Source organism: Pezoporus occidentalis, unplaced genomic scaffold, assembly GCF_034315485.1.
Source record: "Pezoporus occidentalis ecotype Australia unplaced genomic scaffold, CSIRO_AGI_Poc_V1 ctg4, whole genome shotgun sequence".
In the NCBI taxonomy this organism is placed as follows: Eukaryota; Metazoa; Chordata; class Aves; order Psittaciformes; family Psittacidae; genus Pezoporus; species Pezoporus occidentalis.
In genome coordinates, this window is record NW_026915724.1 from 22,194,388 (window position 1) to 22,215,117 (window position 20,730).

At 39.8% G+C, this 20,730-nt stretch overlaps 1 protein-coding gene across 7 annotated transcripts in view; it reads right to left on the reverse strand.

The window, feature by feature from the left end:
* The window catches only part of PPP4R1 (protein phosphatase 4 regulatory subunit 1), a 61,136-nt gene continuing 40,406 nt past the window's right edge, over positions 1 to 20,730 (reverse strand). For all 7 annotated transcript variants that reach the window (XM_062632967.1, XM_062632966.1, XM_062632972.1 and 4 more), the window contains 11 exons: positions 19,818 to 19,948; positions 17,753 to 18,270; positions 13,072 to 13,247; positions 9,411 to 9,503; positions 7,941 to 8,126; positions 6,322 to 6,483; positions 5,648 to 5,748; positions 4,082 to 4,202; positions 3,853 to 3,987; positions 2,729 to 2,870; positions 1 to 1,088 (listed from right to left, as the gene is read on the reverse strand). In XM_062632967.1, coding sequence (XP_062488951.1) covers positions 925 to 1,088; positions 2,729 to 2,870; positions 3,853 to 3,987; positions 4,082 to 4,202; positions 5,648 to 5,748; positions 6,322 to 6,483; positions 7,941 to 8,126; positions 9,411 to 9,503; positions 13,072 to 13,247; positions 17,753 to 18,270; positions 19,818 to 19,948 — 1,929 coding nt within the window. In that variant the 3' untranslated portion in view covers positions 1 to 924. The remainder of the gene's footprint in view (positions 1,089 to 2,728; positions 2,871 to 3,852; positions 3,988 to 4,081; positions 4,203 to 5,647; positions 5,749 to 6,321; positions 6,484 to 7,940; positions 8,127 to 9,410; positions 9,504 to 13,071; positions 13,248 to 17,752; positions 18,271 to 19,817; positions 19,949 to 20,730) is intronic.

Consider the following 20,730-nt stretch of genomic DNA (forward strand, 5'->3'; position numbering starts at 1 on the left):
TTAAAGTTCAAACTTATTCTTTTAATGTCTTAAAAAGGTCACAAGATTGCTTTCAATCTTATTAATAAATTTTATTTGGACAAGTAGAGAACAACTTGTATCACAACAGCTTTAAACAACATGATTAAAGACTGCAGCACTCCAAGGAGGCTCTCAGATATGTACAGTATATGAAGAAAAAGGTTGCACCTCAGAGCCGATCATGATCAAGTTAAAAATACCTGACTTAAAGTACATGTGCTAATAAATTTCCTTTAGGTCATGACCAGCATGAAAATAATTAGGACACAGGTACTCAGCAAAGTTTTCTGCTAATGGGTACAGCAATATGCTGCATTTAAGGATTAAAATCAAATACTAGTTTAGTGTTAGCACTGAGCCCTTACGAGAAATCCAAATTTCTACTTTTCCCCATTTACAAACATCAAAGCTATTCCCGCTTAAGGGTGTGCCCAGCTGCACACAAATCAAGTCCTTGAATGATAAAAACTTTTTAGCACTAATACTGGAGGTCTTACATCCCGGTATAAATCTGCCTTTCTGGCCATCTCATCTATCAGTTGCTACAGAAAATACTCGCTAAGTTAACTCCTCAGGAGAAACAATGCAGGTCTCTGGAAATCACATCCTTTCTACAATGAAAATGATCTGCCAATTCAAGTTTCATTTGTTGAGGAAGACAGAAGATTTAAGGCTTCGGTGGCAAAAATAATCCTCTGAGCCGTGTTTTTCTAAAGTCAAGCTGATACAGGTTTACTTTTCCTTGACCTGAAATCCCTGGTATCAGGTTTAGAAAACATCCACCTGTTACATCTGGCAAGAAATCTCTCCTTCCAAAGAGGTTGTCAGAGATCAACCATTTTAGAAGCATTTGAGGATAGTTTGTTTAAAAAATTTTTTAATTATAGCAACATTCAGAACTTTTTAATAAGTCGATGAAGCAGTGCTCATGGCATCGTCTGCGATTTTGGTACTGGCAGGGTGTATGCTTGCAAAATACTTGACATCACTGTCATCATCCATTTGAAGAGCCATTATTGTTTGTTCCACAGCCTCTTGGTGAGAGTTGGCAGAATTCAGAAAATACTCTGTAAAAGAAAATGCACGAGACTTAAAGGAGGAAAAGGCAGCAGAGAGTTCAATGCAAACCTGAGCGCGCTGTCACGAGGTTCAAAATCTCAGGAGACAGTGCACACATTCAGTCAAACTGGAATATCTGAGCAGGCACGCAACACACTTCTGAGTATACCCAGGAATTTAGCTTAAAAAAAGTGTATCATTCCATATTTCAGAGCACAGTTGCTGTAACAGTGCTTTTAGAATACAGGAGTTCTATAGCCCTTCAATGTAAAAGTAAGCGTGACAGACACCATGATCAAAACGAAGAGGAAAAAAAACTCTACAAGAGACTCCGGAATGTGCTTATATCTGTGATGAAGTAAAGGTATCACAAATCCACGGCCATGCCATTTCACTGGCAGACTTGCTAAATAATTATCAAACAATAAAATTAAGATAATATGAAACAAGAGTGGAAGAAGTTCCAGCACCTGACAGTTCTCATGAACTACACAAGTTGCATAAATGCAGTGTAACCACAAACAGCTCACAGGAGCAGCAGTTTAGATCTGGAGGTTTAAAAACTTCTAGACTTGTTTTTTAAATCTGCATTTCCTATCTATCCACCACTCCTAATCATACACACATCATCTCTATGAGGCTGGGACTACCTGTATTATAAGCTTACATAGTGGCAATGCAGAATGGAGGTGTACCACCCAGGTGGGGAACACATCAGTAACAACAAAAATATTAATATTACATGGTAACAGGAAGAGCAGTGACAACCTTGGCACAGTTAACAGAGAATAAATTACTGCACATCAGCTACTTCATCTTAACTGTCTACATATGCTTATTCAATCTCCAGCATGCACAAGGCAGCTAACAATAGTTCTCACTCTGTTGGCATTTTTCTTCACACTTCCTACACTAGGAACAACAGTCTTCAGGCTGTTGCATGGTTTTGAGAAAGAAAGTGACCAAAACTGGATGAAGTATCCTAAGTGCAGACACTCTGCCAGTTTGCAAAATAGAGCAGTATTTTCAATGTTATTTTCCCTAGCAGTGTTTTGGACTCTGAGCACAGCTGACTCTTCTGGCATTTACTATGCACTGGGGATGCTTTCCTAAGCAAAGTCTGCAATTTGAAAGTTGCATGTCTAATTTCCTTGAGAAGACTTCAGAGGAACTTTCTTCCCACTGCTACCATAAAATATGAAAGCAAACAGCAGCCATCTCTTCTCCCCCAGTGAGAAAACACACAGCAAATTTGTACAGAGTTTTTATTTCTTATAACACAGAACATCAACAGAATATTTTTATTAACCAAATAAAAGGCACTGCTCAACAACTTCACAATTCCTAGTTGTTCATTTGTGTTTTCTATGCCTTGATGACCAGCTAATTGAGGGAAAATGGCACCAAAAGAACAGGCTGGTGTATGAGCAAGAACTCGTATTTCCTCAGCATTACACAACAGTGGCCCTGATTCCATAACATGGTTCATGGCTTTATCTCAGCCAAGTTAACATCCCACACCAAGAAGACTGTTAAAGCAAGGAGTAATCCACATGTGATGTCGATTCTCCTTTCCCTGCTGACTGTAGAAAATAGGAGAGACAAAAAGATACCCTGTCAGCCCACGGCAACTCTTTCAGCCACTAACCTTTCTCTAAAAGGGTTTGCTTTAGTGTTTTTGCAAGCAGGACTCGAACATTTGGAACCCTGTCAGATGCCAAGTGTAGCAAGTGTGGCAACAGATGCACAGCAAACTGGTCCATGGGCAGGCAATCATCTTCACTGATAGTCTGGGAACAAGACAGAAGCAATTTCCTTAGATTTCAGCACGTAAAATCCCAACACATAAACAGAGCTAACATTACCTTCACAGCACGAATGCAGTAGGTAGTATCCACAAAGTTGTAAAATATGGTACAATACTTTCTAGCACAAAGTCATACAAAATAAAGCAAGTCAGGGTTGAAGAAATTCAGGCTCAGTTAGCAGCTCATTTTATTTTGTATGAAGCCTGGCAACTTCCTTATTTCTACTGTTTTATTCAGTCACTGTATCATTTGAAAACAAGGAAGTAAAAAACCTTCCCAATACTTTTCAAGATTGATTTAGTCTTTGTTTTAACTAGGTACTATATCAAGATAAGAATGGTCCATCTTAATAAATGTCTGCTGCACCAAGCATATTTCTCTAAGCTCAAAGCTAACATACCTCCAAATACTTAAGAGAACTGTTCCATTTGGGCAACAGTCGTATTGCCTCCCAGTCTGCACCTCTGCTGCAGGCTCCAAATTTGACCATTTCTTGGTCATTTCCTTGGGACACCAACTAATATCAACTTCCCTGCTTTTTTTGCTGAGAAAATGTTGCTACTGACCAAGCTGCACTAACTGGCTAAGGAGATATAGGCAAGTCTTGGTGCTTGATTTTTAAAAGGTAACCCCAAAAAATTGTAGGCATGTTATAAAAATCTCACTTCAGGCTGAGTAATAAAACAGCCTCCCAACTCAGGGATTATTTTGCTATGCTTTTGTTTAATACTCAGATTTCAGAACCTGATGTTAATATGCTAAGCTAAAGATGCATCTGAGCATCTATGGAGTAACACTGAAGAAAGCAGCCATGAAAGCTATTCACTTGGAAACAAAGAAAAGAAAATAGCATCAACAGACAGCTGAAGAGTTCCAGCTGCTTTCCCCCCTTAATTCTTACCACCACCACCACATCCCCTCACCCCAAAACCAGAAAGGATGATCAGAAAAAACAACATTTCACCTGGCAAATAAAGACAAAAGTTTGACGACCAGACCATTTGCGGCATCTACAGAACTTTTCAACAAGTTCATTCATGAGGTCTACCACGAAGGTTGGCGTTGAGGCCATGTACAGCTTTTTTACCATTTCACTAACCTTGAAGAAGGAATAAGAAAAAAAAATACAAAAATCACTTCTGACCAACCCTCAGAAGAAGTATGAAATCCTGAATTTACTTAGATTGCTTTACCAGCTTGTAAGAAATCCAACGGACAGAAGACACTTTGTCTGCACAGAGGCTGAAAGCGATAGGTCGCAAGTAGTCATAAATGTCTCTGGCACTGTACAGATCTAGAAGCAAGATCAGTTGCCTACAAGATGAAAGAATAACCAGAGTATGTTATAAGAAGAAAAGTAGCTTTAACTATTACTTTTGATCATTTATATGATGACACTTGCCAAATATGCAATATGGCCATAACAAAGTTACTGAAAAGTAAAATCTTTCATTTTTCAATGCCAGCAGTTTGACTATGGGTCATTTGCAAATTTTAGATTACCACTTAGTCACAATAATGGCAAAATGCTAAATGAGCTCAAAGAAGGAAAAATGGGGAGAGGCAAGGGAACCTGGTCACTTAAGTACACTGATTTATCAGATCAATAAAATTCCTCTACTTAGGAGTATACTGGAGAACTAGAGAAATTATCAGTCTTCAATGCGTATTGAGTTGATTAAGATTTCAGCAGGTTGCAGAAATTAGTATGTCATGAACAGTAGAAAGTATGTCAAAAGAAGCGGCATGACATGTTACAAGCAGCCAAACGAAGGTTTCTGTATCAGCAGCAACAGCTAAGTGATTTGTACTTACTAAATCGAAACTAACACTTAAACGTAGGGAAAACATGATGATATCAAGATCAGTTTTGAGGTAACTCAAAATTAATCTCAAAAGATGCACTGTAATAAGTCACTACTATATGCTTATTTCATCACTCCTGCTAGAGAAGCCTCTGTCACATAGTATTTTCTCACAGGTTAAGTGCTGCAGCTTTGATCATCTTGGTGGCCTTCTGCTGAGCTTGTTCATCAGCACTTTCCTGTATTGGTATAGATGCATTACTCCACATGAGTGCTGACTAGAAGGGGCTAATCTGTTCCCTCAATATGCTAACTGTGCTCCTGTTGATACAGACCAAGATTGTGCTGCCAGGACACACTGCTGGCTCATGTTTGGCTCACCAGAGCAGCTCCCAGGGCACCTAGTCCTCAGTCTGTCTCACTGTCAGAGGCTCTTTCTTCCCACATGCAGGACTTGGCATCTGTCCCTTGCTGAATTTCATAGGCCACTTCCTCTGCTAGCTCTCCTGAGCAACTTGACCCTTAAGAGCTGCCTCCCATAGGAGTCTGCCTACCAGTCCCATGAAAAAGCCAAAGTGCTACTCACTTTCTTCAGTCCCCCCTCAAGATCTACATCTCCTGTGTTTCATGATCATGAATTCAGCCTACTCCTCAAATACAGCAACTTGAAGTCTAACTGCTAGAACACTTCTACTAACTTCGAAAGCAACCAGCTGTTGTCTTCTCTTTTGGCAGCTTCTCAACATATGGTGATGGAAAGAGACATTCAAGTTCCAACTACTGTGATATACAATTATGGTGAATTTTTAAGGAAGGGTGACACATAGAGGAGGATAAGGACTATCCGCTAATTAGGAGTGAAATAAAGAATGTCACTGTGAAACACCTATTCTGTGATTTTAACATTTTAAAATATCTGTAAGAATAAAAATAAGCATCCAGAAAACTACGTACTCAGCCAGCTCAGCACGGAAACGCCAGTTCCTGCTGTTATCAGTCACTAGGAATTCCTGCAGCTGATAAAGATACTCTCGTCTTTTGTCAAGATGAAGAAGCTGTAACAGTAAATACAAACTTACATAAAAAAAATGTAAGCTACAAGCAGCAGACAGATTAGGAGTTTTAAAATACAATTAATAAAACACTTGCTTTTGACGAAAAAAAAATCTTTAGTAGGTGAAATCCTATCATGCTTAAGTGTGTGAAATCACATGGGGCAAACTAAAAACAAACTCTGATCTAGTCTCTTCTTTTACTCTGGGAAATGAGGGGTAGGCAGAAAAGTGCTGCTTTTAAAGGTTTTGTGAGCTTCAGCTCCAAAAAGAGTTATAGAGAAACTCTTAAGGAAATCTGAGAAGTAAGCTGCATAGAGAGGTTAGACCACCAAAAAACTTAGTATCATCCACTGCCACCTACATTACTTATTGAATAAACATTCACAAATGAGGCTCTTCAGAGAAAAGAGCCTATCAGCAACACAGAACTGCAAAACATACTCTAGTATTCAACAGACATCTGTATGGATTCCCTCAAAGAGTTAAACCAGTGCTATGTTAAAAAGCAAGTACCTAGGAAGAAATGAAGCAAAATACATAACTGCACTTGACTGGAGTTGAATGCAGACATACCTTCAGGAAGTCATGCAGGTGTTTAAGCACACCTATCCTCACTTCATCTAGATCTTTTAAAAAGCCATTGAAGACAGGAACTAGATCTCCAGCTGTAAGCTGGTCTCCAAGGATAACTGCAAGTTCATGTATAGAAAATGCTAGTGTCCGCCGAACCTTCCACTGTAAAATAACAAACAAATCATTTTTATTGATGCTGCAGTTCTATTTTAATTTGAGGGTCAGTATCCAAGCAGACTACAGTACTTACATACATTCAATAGTGTCTCATGCAGTAAATAAAGAACAAAAGAAAAAAAAAGGGGGGGGGGGAGAGAAGAAAAGACAAGTGACAAGGCATCATTTCTTCCACTTGAATATCAAGGACCTAAGGCAAATAAAAGTAATGAAAATATTTTACTTTTTCCAGGTGCTGGGAAAGAAAATAGCACTTCTGACATCAGTGACACAATCTTCCACGCTTTGCTTTACATTCTTTTGGGTAAATCAGTTCCATACTACTTCCCTCTCACTTGTTTAATTTATAAAACAGAATAAGATACATATCCCACAATATTTCAGCTGGTGCATTTTAGCTTCCATAATAGGTAAAGTTTCATCCACACTGAGTGCCCAGCAGTCCAAGGACCAGAAATGCTTACACTCATCCTAAATTGAGGGACCACTGTTTTAAAAGAGTAACTATTTTAAGTATTTTTAAAAATAAAATATTATCTATTCGTTAGCCAGCATGTTTCCTTTTGCCCTGGGTTGGTGATTCAATCTTATTTCAGATTAGATTTGTGACATACTCTGGACAGACTGGAATACAGGGCAATCTGGTTTTACTTTTGTCCTGGGTTAAAAATTTATTAGCAAGCTGTTTTTAATGGCTCCAAAAGAGTCTGGAAACTATGAGCAACAGCCATGTTACTTGCTACATATCACTGAGAGCTGCTGCTCTGACACAGCGAGCAACAAGTTAAAGAGAGGTGAAACAATCTTGAGACTATTTAAAAAAATTAGTATCTCCAAAAAAGGAAACCAGGGAGGACTGAGAAACTGTGAACCAACAACAAAATGCACGAAGCCACCTCCTAACCACCTGACAAGAAGGAAAATGCTGCTATTTCCAGTGTTTATTTTTAAAAAGAGCAATGCTGCATGGTGATAGTGATGTTATTCCCTTATGACTAACTAGATGTAGCCCCAAAAGGCCACCAAGAAGCCTGGTGTGAGGCTGACTCACTGAGCTCCAGACATGCCTGCAGCGGCACATGTCTGTGCACGCACAGCAGCACAGTCCAAATTCTCATACCTTTGAGAATCCCAAGCACTGCCATAAAATCTCAAGCAAGCAGAGGAAATCAGAGATATCTCCTCACATTCCTGCTGAGGATCTATCTCTCAAACTGCACCACTTCTTTACTACCTGAGCACCACACACAGCTTCCTCTGAGACAACTGTTACAACTTTCATTCATTATACAAATAACTAATATCGGCAATAGAAAGCTCTATGTAAAAAGCAGAGCAACCAAATATCCAGTAAAGGAGGTAGATCATCACAGAAGCTCAGATTATTCATGGTCACACCATAGAAGTTCACATCAATCACCGTCAGAGCTTCTTGAGCTTACCTGCATGTCAGATGCCAGTGTCTCATAGGTATCTTTCAAACAGTGCCAATTCTGCCTGCCTAATGTAAGTGCCACACCTGGCAGGCTGTAGGCACAGTGTTTGGCAATCTCGTTATCAACCGTTTGTGCGCGAGAGGGATCAGTCATTGATAAATATTGATCCAGCAAGGCTTGAGGTACAACATCCTACAGGAAGAAAAGGGTAGAATGCTTACACTGTTTCCAGTAAGTCCTCATAAGGCTTACTAAAATTCCAGGGCACACAATTTTTCCCCTACAGCTACAGAGTATTATTTAATTACAATTCTCTTGATAAGAATGTAAAGTTCCTAAGTTCCACCAAAAAGTTCCAAAGAAACAATGGCACAACCGGGGGCTATTTGAAAACATACAGACCAGCCTAACAGATGGGTGGGTGGATCACTGTCTACTTAGGCAGACCAGGAAATTAAGAGACTATCTTCTGCCTTTCCACAAGCATTCAGGCTCTCATGCTGTGCAGACTGGCTGTTTTTACTCATCCACAAAAATAGGCAAAACAGCAAATTACGACACTTGCTCAAAAATCATTTTCCTATTCCTCTCAAAGTCTTGGGGAGGTGGGGAGTAAAAAACTAAATTAAACTCCCTTGGGAAAAGGGCAGAGTAGAGGTATAGTATGTTCAAAATTGCCATAAAACTTCCTAAGTAGTCAGCAGGAAGGAGAAGGCCTCTCCAGAGATAAAGACCTCTGCTGAAGACCAATCCTTCTGTCCACTAAGAAATTAAAGCATTTGAACTAAAGTTTTGTGAAAACCTCTTTGCACTGATTTCAATGCTGTCCTTGCTTCAGCTGTTGTCATTTTATCTCAGGCACTGATTCTACCCAAAGGGGTGCACCAGCATTTCCCTAACACAGCTACTAAATAGCTTGGCTCACATAAGCAGCAAGAGGGACTGAGGTTCCCAGTCAAGGGAATCACCTTAGTGTGGGGTGGCACACTTTATAATGAACTGTGTAGCAACAAACATTTGATTCCTTTTGGGAAAAAACAACAAAGAGACAGCTTTAGCTTATGAAACTCTTTCACAGCTTTGCTGTGAAAAGCTGACAGGGGGTGGGAGTGGTTCCACTCAAAACACTTAACAAAAAAAACCCCATCTCCTCAATAACCTAATTTACATTACAGGGTAGTTTCTGGAGAAAAGGAAAGCAAATGAAACCAGAGCCTGAAAGTCTATGACAACCATTACACCTCATGTCAAAAAATGCTGTCATCTCTTATACATAATTGAAACAGAATCAAATGCTGAATTAAGCCATTATCTCTGGAAACAAAGATTATTTTAGAACTACTTATTTAAGAGGTTTGCTGTATTTAATAGCAACTACATCAGAAATTAAATGCGTAACAGAAATCCCCATATATGTAAGAAAAAAGACCACTTATCTGATACATGTAGAAAAAAACAGAAGTCACTGCCATTTACCTGTACTTTGGATTTTCTTTCTTCTTCAGGGCTGAAACTGTTAGTGCTCAAATCTGAATCATTATGAATATAGTGAAGTGTAGAATCCATATTCTATGAAAGAAAAGAAGAAAAAAGGTTACACAAAATACATATTGAACAAAAAACAGATGTCTACATGAAGAAGTGCTGTCCTCACCTCAGGGTCTTTTTCTGAGATTAAAGGAATACATGTTTCATATCAAATACAATTTTGCTACAGCCCAAAATCAAAAGGTCTATAAAATAAATCTTTTTCCTTTAAATTTCAAAAGCTTGCTCCTCATACTCTTACTCTATTTTGGGTCTCACAGAATCACAGGAAAGAAGTACCTTTGAGACTGCATTAGGGAAAATGTAACTAACGTATGGGTCACACTGCTTCTCCCCTGAAGGGAAAAATAAAATATCTGTAATGGATTTTGTTGGATTTGTTGCTTTGGATTTGGTCAAAAGCTCAAAACAAAGCCACCACCATGCTTAAGAGCAGAAACTGATGAGACGTATGCCGTTTCTACTTTCCTAAAAGTAATTATTCTAGTATCTTCTCTACCGATGACCTTCAACTTTTAACAGAGTACTAGTGGACCACAGCTGCTGACACTACCCATCACTCCTTTCAGCAGTTCTATTAAAATCACATTTAACAATCATTCAAGTACTACACATCTGGACCTTGAAGATAAGGCTAAGGCCTGTGACTCTGTTTCTTATCTCTACCAATTAGCAGAGGTGTGATATGCTATGATAAACTGCTGCGGAGAGGGTGCACTGCCACTCTGCATCAGTGGAGTTCCCTGAATACTATGGACTTTGCATAATCAGCTGTGAATTTCAAGATGTGATGAATATTTGAAAAGCTGATAAGGCTGCTATGTGGTAGAACAGGACAAGAGCATTTTTGCTAGGTATGAGCCATGGTATCTATCCACAGATGCTGCAGGGTGAGCTCTCAGGATCAACACAAGCACTGAGAACATGCCTACCCTACCAGCTGTTCAGCTCGGTTTGACAATGAGAATTTTCCAGCGAAGTATAAACTTCTTCAAAAATAGCCTCCAGGATACAATCTGTCTTCCTTGGTTTGACTTCAGACAGTTGCTTTTTCCTCTTCCATGAGCTGATTTCCTCTAAGCACTGGGATATAATTTTAGTCACTGAGATACATAATTACAGGTGATAAATGATAAATGCAGAGCTGTAAGGCAACTGCATACTGCTGGCACAGCAGCCCAAAGTCACCTGTACTTGAGTGGCCCAGGTGCACAGGACCAAAGGCTAGCCGCCCATTCTGCTACAATAAAAATAAGATGACTCCATCTCACAATCTCTGCTACCCCAGCTCTCAAAGGCTAAGCTAAAAATAATACTTCGTTGATTGAACTAAGTTCAGCTACTAAATATACTGAAGGGTGGCACAGATGGGAACATTTTTACCCAGTCGCTTCTAAAGTCAAGTATGCGTTCCAGGAAGGAAGATCTTCAGTACAGAACCAAAGCATCAGTCCGTATTTAAGTCAATGCATTATCTCTATTCCTGTAGATGAAGTTCCATCTGTACTTTACCATGTAACATGCATACACTGAACTGAACACTGTAGAGAGCCAGGATATAAAAATTCAGCAGGGTTTAACCTGAAAGTTTCTTGCATGCCATACTGGTGAACCACCACCTCTGAGATGCAAAATCTCTGTCATGGCCTTACAAACCTCTTATGTGAGTGCAGTGATCTGGTCTCATGGCATTCACCCTCTTCTTAAAGAGAGGTACTTGTGACAGACAAGAGTGGGCTGATTTTAAGCCAGTCTCCTTTGTCTTTCATTTTCCTTTCCTTCTCTATCTCTAACCATTAAAAAAAAGGAGGACACCCATACCCACCCACTGAGAATATGACTTGAGGGGTTTCTGGAGGCTTACATTCACTTATCAAACCTTACAAAGAACATGCAGCCTAAAGAAACTAAAAGTTGAGGAAAATATAAAACAGATACCCTCATCCTCAACAAACGTACTTCATCTCTATCTGAAATTCTTATCTGTTCACTCTATCACAACATTTATTTTCATGTGAATAGAGGACCTCTCTAACATGTAGCAGTAACTCCTTCAGGAGCCAACACAGCCACAGGAGGACAAGCAAAGTGTAATTTGCTTTGTGGTAAGTGTGCAGAACTGTGAAGGCTGCTTTCAAACATGAAATGCTGTAGAGCCTGATTTTTCCGAAGTGTCTAATACCCTACTGACATGTTGCTATACTGAGACTTAACAAAAACAAAACAAACAAACAAACCCCAACAGAATAGGAGGAAAAACAACCACAAAAAAAGCCACCTGTGAAAATCAGACCTCTCTTCACTGCTAGGGGCAACAGTCCACTTGCTCAACAGATCACAGCTTGGTTCCCAAATTTTAGGTCACTTCTATGACATCTTTTCACTTGTAAAATGTGGATTTGATTCAGCGCCAGTAACAGACTAGGAACTGACAGATTAAGAGCATCCTTTTAATGAGCAAAACTGAACCATGCAAAAACAACATATACCAGTGACATGACGCTGCCATGATGCATTTACACTGTCATTTTACACATTAATATAAGAAAGAAGCAACTGCAACTGGTCCTCTGATAAAAAAAAAAATGTATCAAACCTGACATCAGGAATTTGGCGCAAGCTGTTTTCTCGAAACAAACAAACCAGCCACGTTTATAGTGTTAAGTTATGGTTGTGTATAAACAGAAGTATCCAAGTGAATGTCACATTCTTCTACCCCCTATATGGTTTTGGGCTACATGGCAGCCCAACAGCTTAGTTGAAAAGTTAATTAAATGTCATCTAAAACCACTGCTCTAATTAAAAAAGGTTGAATAACCACTTTCTGTGATTTTATGGAGCATATTTTGGAACCACTGCTTTCTACAGAGCTTTTTTTTTTTTTTTTTTACAGCTTTTGGTATCACCAAAGCTTGCAGCACTGTATGCAAGGGAACATAGTGGGTTTGGCCTAATACACAGTACAGAACAGAAAATAGTATCAACTGCTACAGACTTCACCTGGGCAGGGGGGCAGTGGTGTGGTGCTTAACAGGTTCAAGAAACTTTAAAATGTTACTGATTGCTAGAATCCACTTTATCTTTCAGCAGCCTGCATTAACACCCTAGAGTGCAGGTCCTCTTATACACACCAGTAAACTACTATAGAACATTCTGACAGGGAGCACAGGGAACAGAGTAGCTCCTTCTCCAAATAGGGGGTCGGGAAGCAAGGAGGGAAGGCACTGAAGAAGGGGATTCACTTATTATCAGTAGGGCTCAATTTAAAGAAGGCAACTTCACAGGAATAAACTGCAGCAGCATTAGAACATTTTAAGATGTGACAGTCACAACAAAGATTTTAAGAGAAACTATTTTAAGAATTTACAAGGACAAGCACAGAACTGGCAAAAACAAAGGCAAAACCACAAATCATTTTAATTTAGTAGCTAGTAGCTTCCATACCAGCCAACAAAACTGACCACCATACTAGCCAAAAGTGAGAAGCATTTGGCTGCAATTACCACACAAACACAAAATACAGCTCTATTACTGAAGCCTTGGAAATTCTAATGGAAAAAAAATAAAGAGTACACAACTTGCTTCTTACCTCAACAGTATCACCAATTAAAGGCACAATATCATCCAGTATAGGTTTAAAATTCTGTTGGTCACTGATGGTCAGTTCAGCCTGTGAATCTGTTCCCTTGCCAACACTGGCCATTGTCTCTTCTTGAGGATCCAAACTAGATGCTATGAGTGCAGCAGACAATACCTCCACTTGTGCTGCAGCATATGAAAGAGAAATACATGAGACTGAACTGCAATAAAATTCTAGCAAGTCCACAGATCAACTTTTAGACAATGACTAACTGGAAGACAGGTGAAGAACTACAGGGGATGTACAAATTTAAGATTATTGACTGTTAGCAAATCCCAAACTGGAGACAATTAGTGTAAAACATAAGGAAAATTAACATTCCTTCTTTTTTTTTTTTTTTTTCCTGAGGATTCTCAACCACACTACAGTTGAACAGTGAAATTTGTCTTTAAAGCAAATACACCCCCCACACACACCCAGGAGTAAGACACTATTGTTATGGCAGGATCAGTACATATTAATGGTGCAAGTAGTCTTTGGTACTGAACAGCACATGAATGCTAACTTACTGACTGGGTCTTCTGTGGGAGGTGGGAATAGGAGAGAAAAGGGAAAAATAATTCAAATAAAGGTTGAGAACAGGTTTATTCATACAGAACAGATTTAGGTTCTAAGAGGCTGTGCCTCTACGTATACAGTCATTCATTTTTTACGTTTTTATAGTAACTCTAAAGCAGGACCTACATAGGAGGATGTTAGACCCCAGTAACTCTTTTCTGCACAGGATACTTTTAGCCTTGCATCCTCCAGAAAAATAATAAAGGTTGCACTGTTTGATGTCCTCTTATTCATCAAAAGGAAGCATTAGCACTTCAGACACTGTCATCCACTCTTTTGAAATGGATCCAGCAGTTCTGAGACTGCTCTTCTTTCCATCCCTCTGTTTACTGCTCATTAAAAAAAAAACACCTTTGTTGAGCAGTGTTCCTTGGATATAGCCTGACCCAAGCAGATCAGCTACCAGAGGCAATCTTAGCTGCAAGCGACACAGAATTCAGTGCACTCTGAGCTACCCTGCCTCCCTCGTTCTCCACTTTTTTCCAAGAGGGTAAGAAGGAATTAAATTTACCCAGCCATCCAGAAGCTCACTTTCTCATAGAATTTGTTTTTTTCCAAGGTTTTTTAAAAGCTCCTCATGAAATTAAACAATAAACAATAGCTTGTTTTTAAATCCACACTGCCATACCAAGTTAGAGAGTCTGAATTTCTCCTTCTAGTTGTTTTTGTGTTTTTTTTTTAATAGGGTTACTAACAAGGCTTAAAAAACATTTGAACTTACTTGACAGGCAAAACAGATATGCAATACATCTGTTACAAGAAGCAAAATTACAACAGCACAATCTTAGCTGCAAAAATTGGAAAACACTCTACAGGTTCACTGGTTTCTATGTAGAGTTTGATGAGCAGGAATAAAGATAATTCTTTACAACACACAATGCTAGTTCCATAAGTGCATCAAATCTCTGACAGAATAACCAAAAGACATTCCTGCTGTATTACTATAATTCACCTCAACAGGAAAAAAACATAGAAAATTAGAGACTTAAAAACAAAACCAACATCATACTAATACTTCCTCCATGAAACACACTGTGTTAGAAAACAGTTTCAATATATGTTATATTGTAATATACAATTTGCAAATACACATAGAAAAATGATGAATTTTAAAAGTTGCAAGATTAACAAAAGCTTCCTGTGACTTCACTCTTCAAGTGTTACTTCACTTACAGTAAACCTCTGTACTTTAAGGCCCATGAGAATAAACAAGATCAAGGTTAGTAAATTCCTGTAAAACTTGTAAATCAAATAAATTACCCAAGCCCATGCAAAATAGGTGGTCATTTCAGAGCACCTGCTAAGGCAAGAAATGCCTGATTTCCAGTTTATTCTCATTTAGAGAAACCAAGCAAGAAAATTAAAAAGAACTATATTGTGCCACACATCAAGAAGATGTTTTTCATTAGGACTCATTTCATGCAGGACAACTTGATGAGAAGTGCACACTCCTCTCATTTTCACTACAAAGCCAAGAAAGCTTATCCTGACTAGGTGACACATACTGCTTCAACTCTGAGTATGTATTTACTGAAAAATCCACACAGAGCTCTAAAGATTACTCTAGTAGCAAGAGTGAAGCTATCTGCAGCAGAAATTGAGAATTTTCCATGACATATTCCCCACACATGCCCCACTGTCAGTCTGCATGCTTGGACCACCACATAGGGGCTTAATGGGATGGAGACCACAAGTATCCTGATTTCCTCTGCCTGCCCTAGAGGAAGGAGATAATGACACAAACGTTCATCTTGTCAGTTTCCTGTCAATTCTACAATGCCAAGATGTGGTGATGAAGGACTGGAGAGGCCAAACTCCCAAGGATTTCACTGACTGGCAAGTATCTTCTTTGTTGAGTGCTTCTCCATAGGTCCTTGTCACACCAAGGGTGACTCTAGTGCTGTCATTTACCAAAAGGTGAATGACCCCACATCTGTAAACATCTTAAGGTTCCAGCTTAGCAAAGGAGGAAAAGAAAGAATGCATGTGCAAGTATGTGCATATGTGTGCACAGACTCTAGGTGGCTGCCTTGATACTGAAACTTGAAACAGCTTCCTAATGAGCTGTCTTCACCACCGCAGGCTCAGGTGCCAGGCCATGTCCCCTCATAATCCCATCACACAGAGACACAGTCCAAGATCTGTACTGATACCCTCCTGACTAAGGTGGCTGCTGCTGCTCCTCCTCATCTCCCACAAAGGTCTTTCCTGAAGCTAGAAGACAGGCAGACAGAAAACCATTAAAAGTACAAAAGATAAGGGGCCCTTCTCACACATGACAGGGAAAAAAGCCCTAGAGCTCTTGGGAAGCAAGGTTTTGGGAGGAAAACTGGAAGGGAATCTGCTGGCTAACCAGCTTTCACAACTACCTTCAGTAAAAATTGAAGTGTAAAGGTCAGCTATGTGCATAACACAGAACTCATGGTAAAATAAAGGTCGATGTTCACTGGACCTTAAACCACCTGCTAATTAACTCTTGCTTTGACTTTTGCTTCAGGTGAGAAGTATTTTTCAGCAAAGAATTATTTACTCTTGGCTACTGTACCTGTATCCTAACAATAACTGGCAAAACCTTTAAATTCAAAACCACACTTTATCTGGCCTTATTAAATTTCCTGGTCCTCAGGAGTTTCTGTCCTTTCAATGTGCTTTATTATTGTTTTCTGTTTCTCCTCACATTTCACTAGAAGACAATATTTACAAGTTGTATGCTCCCTTTCTTTCATGAAGAATTTGCTTTCCTTACCCTCACTTCTTACTCCAAGCCAAAAGTGCATTATTGGGCACAGAGGAGTTTCTTCTCCACTTCCTCCCCACCTACTGTTCCATTAGCACCATATTTTAGATGCTTGCCGCAGGCAGTGCTAGTAGCCTAACTTAAAAACAATTTTTGTAAGGAATGGGATCAACTGACCACACATTTAGGCTGGTTTATCCCTATCAGGTCTCCATTTGGCAAAGCAGCCTGTAACTGGCATAAACCACAGTTAACCCCAGTAACCTGCAAGTCAGGCTTTCTTACTTCCCTCAAACAACATTCAGAAAAGCTGACATTACATGATTTAGCACTTTCTATGCAGAACATCATCAGACAAATCAAGCTGAAGAAAGTGTCCCTGGAAGGAAAAATAAAGAAAAGAAAACATCTGTGGAAAGAAAAGCAACCTCTGAAGTAAGTGAAGACAGCAGCAGCCTCAGGGAGCTGTACAAAGGTGAGCTGAATAAGGACCCTCGGATCATTTTAAAAGAGCTGGCATACTTCAGAGGAATGTGCAGGTTTCCGTCTCCCAGTCTGAGACCCTCAAGGCTATGTGGCCAGTGGACTGGAAAGGTCCTATTAACAGCGATTACATACAACTGCTTGACTTTACATAGCCTGTGTAGCTCTGCTAGCCTAGGAGGTCTCTCTGATGTGCTGCTCCCAGAAGCCAGGCATACTTATGAAACCCTTCTCTACTCTTCAAGAGCTTCTAAATGGAGGCTGTGTATTCACTTCAATAATTCAGTCTGCATCAATCCTCAGACCAAATAAACTTGGCACACTTGAAGGCAAAAACACAAGACTGCAATAATAAAGACCTTACAGAAAAATGGAGAAGACTGATTAAAAATAAAATGGATAATGCATAAAATGAAAACTGTGTATCACAGTTCAATATTAAAAACAATTAAATCTGCCTCCTTATTTAGCATGTATACTAACTACAAATTAATTTCCTGATCAACAGCTTATGCCATTGAACCATCTATTTGATTATACTGTCAAGACAGGCAGGCAGAAGTTTATACTGATAACTGGATGTGTATTCATGCCCTGGGTTCAGTGTAAACTGTGACAATTCACTTTATGGAAAGAACTGTACCACCTTTAAACATTTTTACACAAATGAAAGTGCCCTTTTAGTTAATCATCCATTTTCATAATTAAATCAAAATAGATACAATCTCTTTAAGGACCAGGAGAAAGTAGTACTTCTGACTTTTAAAATGACTGAAAGGTTAAAACCCACACTGCTAAAGCAACATATCCATACCTCCGAACACTAAAAATGCTTCAGTATCTTTACTATACCTTTAACATCTGGATCGTCCATATGGGGTTCCAAATTTTCTATCATTTCTTCCAATTCTTTCCTTTTTGTCATAGGAATGTTTGAAGATACTTGCATAGTGAGTTCCTGAATTTCTCTGTCAAGTATTATCTCAGAAGTCTGCTGAAGCTCAAGGTCAATATCTATTTCAGGAAGTGGAGTCCTCCAGAAATGGAAAGAGTTGTACAATTCCTGCTCTGAAAGAGAGGTTTCCTGTGAATTCAGCCTGGCCTCCCGCAGACCTGCTGTACAGCAATGAGAACTGCGCTCGTTCTCATCAGCCATTTCCCCACAAGATTCTGAGGACAAAGTGCAATGGAAGGATGACTCAGTCTGGAAATCACTTTCCCTCTGGGAGTGATTTGACACTGTATTTTGATCTTCCATGGCATTTTCAAGTTTTGTTGCAAAATCATCGTTATCAACATGTGAAGACAGATCCTCTGTCCTGTTGTGCTCATCCTCTGTTGTAACATCTTCTGTAGTCCTGACTTGCTCACTGTTGAGTGCCAAAGCAATTGAACATTTAAAAACCAAAATATACTCATTGCAAACAGATGCTCTTGAGAAGTCACACACATGCTATCAGCTTGCTATTTATGAAACTAGATTTACTTATAGCATGGCAAAATAAATCACAGAATTACAGAATGGCTGAGGTTGGAAGGGCCCTCTGGAGGCCATCTTGGCCATCCTCCCTGTGGAAGCAGAGCCACCCAAAAGCAGTTGCCCAGTGCTTTTGAATACTTTGGAGGATGGTGACTCCACAGCTTCCCTGTGCAATCTCTGCCCATGCTTGGTCAGCCCTCACAGGTGTAAAAAAAATATATTAAAAAATTATATATATACTTTTTTTCCCCCCGATGTTCAGAGGGAACTTCTTGTGTTTCAGGTTGTGTCCACTGCACACTGTTCTGGCACTGGGCAGCACTGAAAAAGCCTGGCTCTGTCCTCTTTGCAGCCTCCCTTCAGTGTTTCTACATACTGATAAGGTGCCCCCTGAGCCTTCTCTTCTCCAGGCTGAGCAGTCCCAGCTCTCTCAGCCTCTCCTCATAGGAGAGACACTCTGGGCCCTTCAATACCTTTGTTGGACTCTTTCCGGTATGTCCACTTGCACTGAGGAGCCCAGAACTGAATCCAGCACTCCACCTGTGATCTCACTAGCACCAAGCAGAAGGGAAGAATCACCTCCCTCGACCTGCTGGCAACACTCCTCCTCATGCAGCCCAGGATACCACCAGCATTCTTTGTAGCAAGAGCACATTGCTGACTCATGGTCAACCTGGTGTTCACTATGACCCTTAGGGCCTTTTCTGCAAAGCAGCTCTCCACTCGGTGAGACCCCAACAAGCACTGGTGCCTGGGGCTGTACCCTCCCAGGTGAAGGACTTTGCACTTCCCCTTGTTAAACTTCAACAGGTTCCTGCCAATCCACTTCTCCAGCCTAAGGCCCCTCTGGAGGGCAGTGTGACCCTGTGGCACATCAGCCACAATTCCCAGTTCCCATCATCAGCAAACTTGAGGGCACACCCTGCTCCACCATCCAAATCAATAATGAAGACGTTAAACAGGACTGCACCCAACACTGACCCCTGAGGTGCATGACCAGTTACTGGCTTTTAACTCCATGTCGCTGATCAGCGCCCTCCCGGCCCAGCCATTCAGCCAGCTGTCAATCCACCTCACTATCTCCTCATTCACCCATACTTCATCAGCTTCTCTATGAGGATCTGATGGGAGACCATGTCAAAAGCCTTACTGAAATCTAGGTTGTCTATATCCACTGCTCTGGCTTCTTTAAGTCAGTCTTTTCATTATAGAAGGTATATCCTAAGGTATCTTAAGTTACTGAATAGTCATGTCTTTTCAGTATATAACTGAAAATTTTGGCAGCCTGTGAAGCAAGATGAGAAGTTCCAGATCTTTCCATTTACCAAGATAAATACACAATTCATACAGGAAGGTTAATTTTCTTAAACTTGCAGTTCATACAGAAGAAAAACAAAAAGAGTAAAAAATAATTTGTAGATTTAGTAAATTCTTTACCTGTTTTCCTGCACAGAACCACCACCTTCTGGGCTTTTACCATCTTCTTCTTTGAAGTACTGGCCACTGCTGGATGGATTAGCAAAAGTTGATATGAAAGGCCCCAGAGACTGAAAAGCGGCCTGGCGGACCTAGTGGAAAGGGTCCACAAGATGGAAAAAAAAAAAGAGTTATTTATATATATGAATCAAGTCTGCCCTATAAAACATAAATGCCCACTACTAGGAACTGGAAGGGCCATAAGCCTACTGAGGAAAGCAACAGCAGAGGCTCTTGTCTGGAAAGAGTCAGTCAGTCATGTACATAAAGTGCTAGGTAAAAAAAAAAGTTAAGAATAAGCAGGGTAAAAACAGCTAAATCACAGTAATTAGGTTGAGAGGCCTATTTCCCACAACCAAAGAAATCATTATTATTTAGAAAGCAGAAGCAGGAAAATTGAAAGCTCAGCTGAGAATTTTAACAACTTGAAAGGATAAAAATTATGTGCAGTGAACAGACATTTCACTACCGTAAGTCTGACTGATGATAAGCTCTGCGTTTCTTTCCATTTCCTATCTGGCCATGTTGTTCATTTGTTCCTCCTTTCTCCTACTATTTATTCTTCTCTTCCCAATAATTATCTACTTTTTTTTTTTATTTGCTTAATTCTGCTGGGCTATAAATTGCATGATTTTCCAGAACCCATGAGCTCATGCTCCTGTGCAAAAGATCTACTAGATCTAGTTTTGGATCTCACAAGTCATCTGTGCAATAGAAAAAACTTAACATGGTCTGAGGACAAAAAAAAACAACCAACCAATGAAATAAAAAAAAACACAAAAATGAAATTAAAAAACACAACACCAAAAAAGACCCCACCGACAACCAAACAATCCCAAGCCACCATACACACAAAACCCAACTCAAAACCAAC